The sequence below is a fragment of the Limulus polyphemus genome, unplaced genomic scaffold, assembly GCF_000517525.1.
Source record: "Limulus polyphemus unplaced genomic scaffold, Limulus_polyphemus-2.1.2 Scaffold459, whole genome shotgun sequence".
NCBI lineage: Eukaryota > Metazoa > Arthropoda > Merostomata > Xiphosura > Limulidae > Limulus > Limulus polyphemus.
Genome location: NW_013666069.1, coordinates 503,091 through 511,064, shown reverse-complemented (window position 1 = coordinate 511,064; position 7,974 = coordinate 503,091). Strand labels below are relative to the sequence as shown.

The window sequence follows — 7,974 nt, the reverse complement described above, 5'->3', positions numbered from 1 at the left end:
GTCGATGTCCTCTTTAACATTTTCCACATTTGCATACGTTTTCCCATTAAGATGGTGTTGCAGCAAACGAAAAAAGATGGTAATCTGATGGTGGCATATCTGGAAAATATGGTGGGTGGGGGGATAATTTCCTAACCTAACTCAATAATCTTGTGTTGCGTCAAACGTGCCACATGTGGACATGCATTGTCGTGGAGAAGAAGAACATATTTTCGATTGACGAATGCAGGGCGTTTCTGATGAAGTGATTTAAACGTTCCAGTTACTGACTATAGATCTCTGCATTCACAGTTCGCTGTGGATTGAGGAGTTCGAAATGAGTTACTCCTTTGATGTCCCACCAAATTCAAAGCATCACTTTCTGCGGATGGAGTCCAGGTTGTGTGGTCGGAAGTGGTTTTTGTCTAGGACTGAGCCGTTGTTTTTGTCGTTTGATATTCGCATGAAGAATCCATTTTTCATCACCCGGTGACAATTCTGTCCAAAAATGGTTCACGCGCATTACGCGCCAGAAGAGACGAAACAGCGTTTACACGTTAGAAACGATGATCATCGGAGAGTTCGTGAGGCACCCAAACACCTTCTTTATGGAGTTTTCCCATATTTCTTAGATGTTTGCGTATTGTTTCATGAGAGACACGCAATTTCAGGGCCATTTCATGAGTATGTTACCTTGGATTAGACTCAACAAGCGTCTTCAGAGCATCAATATCAATTCCAACATGTCGGACTCTGCCATCACAGTTTTTAAGGCTGAATGAAATTTGCTGAACCATCGTTGACACTTACGAACGTTCAAAACATTTCCATAAACTTCTTCGATATTCTTTGTGGCTACAGAAGCGTTATTTCCCTTCTTGTATTCAAACAGAATTACATGCCGAATGTGTGTCTCGTCGTCTGCCATCACTATAAGGGATTAGAGTATACTAAACTTTATACATCATATAGGCTACATCAAGGTGACGTTTAGGCGGTTCGTTTAACTATCATACGTGATGTACGTTTTTTTCGTGTTTTTTTTTGGGGGGGAGGGTAATGAAAATATTTCAAAACACGACTTTAATTTCTTGACGACCAATATATATATATATATAAATGCAATTTCAAATGTATATTTTATATAAGGAAATATTTTTAACCCTTAGGAGACATATTACATGAAATTTCTTTAAAAACCTGTTATGATATTGACTGTATCAAACCAAAACCTAAACTTAACTCCTTATAAATATTTTATAACAATACAGTGCTCAACAAAACGTAGTTTCAACTACTATAGTTAATGTGACATACTGAATAGCAGTGTGGAAAATCAAATATGTACAAAGTCTGATATATATATTTATAATTGTAACAGTAAGCGAGATTGTTGTACAAAGTTTGAAATACATCTATAATTGTAACATTAAACGAGGCTATCGTACAAAGTCTGAAATACATCTATAATTGTAACATTAAACGAGGCTATTGTACAAAGTCTGAAATACATCTATAATTGTAACATTAAACGAGGCTATTGTACAAAGTCTGAAATACATCTATAACAGTAACAGTGTTGTTTCTTTGAAGTTAAGCACAAAGCTACACAATGAGCTATCTGTGTTCTGCCCACCACGGGTATCGAAACCCGGATTCTAGCGTTGTAAGTCCGCAGACATACCGCTTTAGGACCACAAAACAAACTGTCTTAAATGCTCTTCTATATCACGCGACCAAGCGTTATTTGCTTTTTTTTAGAGGAAAGCCACAAAGGGCTATCTGCTGTGCTCATATTTTAGCGTTGCAAGTCCGTAGTCTCACCGCTTTGTTCAGCCTCCCAGTTTATCTCTTAGTTTGTAAAACAAATAAAATTATATCAAAGTTTTCTGATAAGATTAACGTTCTAGGTAAAATTATTATTTAAGAGTAAATTCGAACGTTTCTATAAAGTTTCCAGAACATTTATTACTAACTTTAATGGCAGCAGGTTGTAGTTTTCTCTTGGATTGTGTCTTCTGATTTTCAATTACTTCTGAACGTGGCACCTGAAAAGTGTTGCTAATCTGAAACTTTATTCAGAACTGATTTCTATAATCTGAACGGCACCTTATATGCAAATGGACTAAATGAGACAGGCCGTTAGGATTCAGATATAGCTGTCCCTAATTTCTAACTACTGGCAGCATCCCACTCCCACCTCATTATACAAGGGGCCCGGCATGGCCAGGTGGTTAAGGCACTCGACTCGCAATCTGAGGGTCGCGGGTTCAAATCCCCGTACCACCAAACATACTCGCCCTTTCAGCCGTGGGGGCGTTATAATGTGACGGTCAATTCTACTATTCGTTGGTAAAAGAGTAGCTCAAGAGTTGGCGGTGAGCGGTAAAGACTAGCTGCTTTCTCTCTAGTCTTACACTGCTAAATTAGGAACGCCTAGCGCATATAGCCAGCCCTAGTGTAGCTTTGCGCGAAATTCAAAACAAACAAAACAAATACGTTTATAACGTGCTCACAGCTGAAAGTAAGGAGTGTATTCAGCGACATCGCAGCTCCAACCTTGGACTTTTCGACCCGCAGCCCGACACGCTAACCACTAGGCTATTCCCGACTAAATAATCAAAATGTTTACAGATTCTGGTAAACAAGCGTTGCATTTTATAGTTTATTCTTTGGAGATTTGGTTTCCTTAATTACACAAGTTTCTAAGAAAATAAACATTCAGCTATTTTATCTAAATAACAGAGTTCAACGAGTCTATTACATAATAAAATTAATTCCAAATAAAATGTACTCTAAATTTACTTATTCGTAAGGAAATTCTGATATTGTACATTTCACGTGCAAAATGAAACTAGAGTAAAATGACGTAAATACTCTCTGCGCACACAGTCTTGGTTCCAGATGCTCTTTTAGGCGAGACTACGAGCTCGACTGCCTGACAAGAGATAGTTCTTGAAGCAGCCGCCATCTATCACCTCATGTCGCTTTTCAGCTCGCCGAGTCAGATTTACAAGCTTACACTAACCGTTAAAAGTATCCCAGTTTTTTAATATACTTAACAAACAGCTATGATTATCAGTAGAGTTGTAATTGTATTTCTCTTGTACTACTGCTACGCTTCCAAGCTGGAGAGGTAGGTAAAATATCGTAACTTTTAACGTTAGCTTATGTAGACTGATCCGCGAACACAATGTACTCTTCATCGAACCCCCATATATTAAATATATATATTTATTTATATATTTTATAGTTTCACAAACTATTTTTAATGTTAATATTTCTTTCTCAGGTTCTATACGTAAGTATTACAAATGATTGAAACTGATGAGTTTACTTCATTACAAGGAATGTAATTTTTTTTACAAATGTTTGTATATTTTTTGTTAGACTATTAGTTTGAAATGGTCGTCATACTTCATATAGTTGACTTTCTACTTACGTCAGATTTTAATTAGAAGATACAGCCTTATCTCGAATATTGCTTCTATTTGTGTTAAAACAATATAAACAATTTTTGATTTTTTTATATATGTAAAGGTGTTGTTTTTATGACTATAATTACTTCGTCTAAAATCCCCATTTCTTGAATTAGCCCATTTTAAGTCATATTTTTTTTAGCTGTTAACAGTCGTCGTAAAGGCATTTATTGCTATAATTTTTTTTAAATATACCTAGGAAAAGACCTACATGCTATTTAGAGTTAAGAAATTTGAGTATACATACAAACAACAGTTTTCACATTAGCGTAGAATATTTTATTAATAAAATTAAATGACGAAAAGAAAAGTAGATAAAAATGTTTTCTACACGTTTACTAAATGAATCTAATTTGCAGCTTTTCGGCCTTAGGCCTATTTCAGGCAAAAGAACAAATTACAGCCGACTATGTTTGCAACTTTTCGGCCTTAGGCCTGCTTCAGGCAAAAGAACAAATTACAGCTGACTATGTTTGCAACTTTTCGGCCTTAGGCCTACTTCAGGCAAAAGAACAAATTACAGCCGACTATGTTTGCAACTTTTCGGCCTTAGGCCTACTTCAGGCAAAAGAACAAATTACAGCTGACTATGTTTGCAACTTTTCGGCCTTAGGCCTACTTTAGGCAAAGGAACAAATTACAGCTGACTATGGTGGAGAGTGAGTTGGAATTCCAGCTTATTCCATTCATTTGTGTAACACGTATATGTATTGAGTTTTCAGTTTATACAAGTTTCTTGATAAGATTCTAGCTCATTGTTTATTACTATGAAATTCATTTGTTTAACTTTAAAAGATATTTGAAAACAACGGGCAATTTATTGCTTGATGGGGTAAATTATATAATATTGTAATATATAATATTGTATACATAGATATGAAAAATATAGTTCGTTAAAGACCATGAAATGCTTCGTCCTTGAAGTAGTAACTGAACTTTTAAGGCTTACTACATTGAAAGGCTACGGCCACTACAAATAAATCTTGTTTTAGGTTTTTATAAAAACAAGGTAACTGCATATTTTTTTCATGTTTATCTGTTTACTGCGGCTCGAAATTAGAGTGTGTAAAATACAGCATTTCAGATCTGTCTTTTTGTCAATAAACTTTTCACTCGTTACCAGAACTCAGTTAGGCTCTATGATAAGAGACAAAAAATTCTATGTTATACACGCGGTTTAATGTATTAAAACTACTTTTCAAATGTTTTTATACAAAAAATTATACCTGTTTAATTTTCCATTATTTTTCTGGATTACGGAATTTAAACTGCAACTTTTAAGCCTAACTTTACGGTAGGTAGTATGTTTTCAACTTTTTAACAAAAAGGTACCATTACAATTTTTTTAAACTTCAGAATCAGTAACAGTAGATAATTAAACACGAAAGCAAAATTAAAAAAAAGCTTATTTAGAAAATAAATGAATGACTTGTTTACATTTTATTTTATTTTATGTGTTTATTCAATTTGGCAGCATTTAAAAGAAAAACTGTTTCATAAGTATAGGTAGGGGGTCTTATAAAAAACTCGTTTGCACGCTAATATGTTTATACAATACGTCAGAGCATTTTAAGTGATGTGTATTTCGTTATATTTTATCTAACGATAATTAATCTCCACCATCAAACACTCCAGTGTATCTGACAGGATATTAACGTCGTAACGTTGAATCATATGACAATACACACGGTTATCAATGTTCCTTTCTTAGATCCAAATAAACAAATTATCATAGAATGATCTAATATTTCTTTACACAATGTTTTGTTATTGCAGCGTTTTTATATTTGCGTTACGAAACAAGGAAATGTGAAAATAACGGTGCTTACATTTGATAAATGTTCAGGTATCTCTTCTCTAAAAGTTAATTACGCCTTCCCTCTAGGATGTTATGTATTGATAGATACATTCTGTTATAATAATGCTTTAGTTAAACCGTGATAAACTTTAAAATTGTTAATTTAGTCACTATTAACATGTTAATAGTTATTTCTGATAAGATTTCAAGGTTTTTTTAAGCACTTAACGTTGGATAAACCTTTCTTTTATCGCTTAAACGATACGTTTGATATTTATATATTTCAGTCATATAATAACAGATTATATGTAATATATTTTGGTTACTTGGCATTTGGTATTTTTTACACTGAACGTGGGTTAAACAGCCGTATCAATAACCCTAAGGCCCAGGTGTACTCATCTCCAGTTTAGAAGTATTTACAAGATCAAGAGGTGTCCACTCAGCAGCACCGTCGCTTTCACGGTTACGTTAAGCTGAATAACGGGATTGACTGTCACAATTATAACGTCCACACAGTTGTAAGTGCTAAGTGTATTTGACGACATACAACGGCTCGACCCTTGAACCTTTCGATCCGCAGTCCAACATGTTAACCACTGGACTACAATTCCATTCATATAATTAGGAATTGTAATTAACTTTAAGCTATATCGAATTTCAACAATCTCGATTGTTTTATCTGTTCTTAGACGTTTTTAATTACTATATATATATATTATATGAGTTATAGCTTCAAAACTATTATATCAATTACATTAATTGTCAATAGGCGATCAAGATCAGCACTATAAAACAATAATGAACTTAATATAAATTCAAAACTATTTAAAAAAAACTTCGCACTTTCCGATCGTTAACCAAAAGTCATAACGGAGATTGCCTGTGGTAATAGCACCCAAAATCATTAGAGATATCCCATCTATCAGACAAAGTCCAAAAATCAGATGACAAAATAGTCGGCAGGGTACAGAGTTGAGTGCTTACACCCACAACGTCTGAACTCTTACTGCCTTTCACTGTTCTCAACCAGTTGTGAGATGGCAGTTACCCTTAAAAATGTGTAATAAAGCTAAAAGTAGAAATAAGATAAAATTAAGCCACCCAAAAAATATATATATTTCTACTAAACAGTGCCTACCGTCCCCACCCTTAAAAGTTATAAAAAAATCCTTAAAGTAGAATAAATACCACCCTAATAATTCTACTACATGTTATTCCAAACCTCCACCTTTTTTTCTGAAAATGACTTATTAAAAAAAGATCTTAAAAGAACTACAAGACTTACCTTAAGTAGTTCATATTGTCACATTATTCAAGCATAGCACGGGATAGCTGAGACAAGTCCAGCTACTTGAAGTTAGTCTTTCCAGTTCCAGCTATACTGAATAACTTACATAACAAAGGTAGCTAACTACGGTCTCTTACGGTTTTTAAAGTTGGGCATATGTGTAATTTGTATATTTAGTGAAATTTTAAAACTTATATGTGGCTAATGTAAGTGCCCCTAGTGGCTATGATCAGAATGTGGTAATCATATTAGGTTTGCAGAAGTAAAAATGTAAATATGAATGTAAGTGCCTCCTAGTGGCTATGATCAGAATGTGGTAATCATATTAGGTTTGCAGAAGTAAAAATGTAAATATGCATCAATCTTTCCTCCGTGCAATAGCATCCAGTCTCAACTTACCCAACAAAAATGGCTTGTAACACTTTAGTTTGTTTAATGTTATGTCTTTAATCAAATTACCCAAACACTTATTTGTTTAAAATATATTCACGCAAGTCCAATTAGCCGGAAGTTACGTTAAAATAAGTAATTCAAAACTTTTCTATCAGCGATATTATCTCGTGGATCGAAGCCAAATCGTTGTGATAACATTCTTGGATTTTCTGTTGAATATATGTGTCGCATTTCCTACATTTAATGGATAAGACAATGTCGATGATTTAAAAACTAAATACTATAAGAATTTTACCCGGAGTTCCCCCAGTGTCGTAAACTGAAATTATCAGCACAGATACGCCACATTTTGTGCACACAGGTCTGGCTAAGCTGAAGTAAGCTAAGCTTGGATGTGTTCTGTGTGAAGTTACAACCTATGTAACAACAAAAAAAAACAACTTTGAATTACTTTGTTTAATCTCAAAACATGGAATATATCGAGCTCATGGAAACCTATAACCAAACTATTGTTTTTGAGGATGATCATATGTCTATAATAAACTTGAAAATATTTGGCGTCGCTCTTGCATTAATATTTGCATAAAAATACATAAAAAATAGAACATTTTTATCATGTACTATGCAAATTTTTATATTTTGCAATTCACGACGTTGATAAAAATTGATTAATAGTTTAAAAATCAATGTATGTATGGTATGAATTTCTAAGGAAATAATATTTGCATCTTTATTGTTGAGTGTGTCTGGTCCTTGATAACAAAATATTAATATTGGTCCTTGATAACAAAATCCAAAGCACAAATAGATACTTAAATATGAAGAGGGGGTAAAATCTGTTTTAGGATTTCCATTGAGAAAAAGAATCCGAATTATTTGAACAGAAAGGGCGACTTCACATTCCTAATTTTACTTTGGTAGAAACCAAGGAAGGAAGGTAGTCGTGACATAGTAGTTAGCGTGCCGGGCTGCGAATCGTAAGGTCTGGGGCTTGAGTTCGACATGCTACTGTTTGTTGGTTTGTTTATGAATTT

General features: G+C 34.0%; 1 protein-coding gene across 2 annotated transcripts in view; it reads left to right on the top strand.

Moving 5' to 3' along the window:
- Nucleotides 1-2,909: 2,909 nt before the first annotated feature.
- The window catches only part of LOC106458414 (glycine receptor subunit alpha-3-like), a 42,808-nt gene continuing 37,743 nt past the window's right edge, over nucleotides 2,910-7,974 (top strand). For both annotated transcript variants that reach the window (XM_022384627.1, XM_022384628.1), the window contains exon 1: nucleotides 2,910-3,115. In XM_022384627.1, coding sequence (XP_022240335.1) covers nucleotides 3,051-3,115 — 65 coding nt within the window. In that variant the 5' untranslated portion in view covers nucleotides 2,910-3,050. The remainder of the gene's footprint in view (nucleotides 3,116-7,974) is intronic.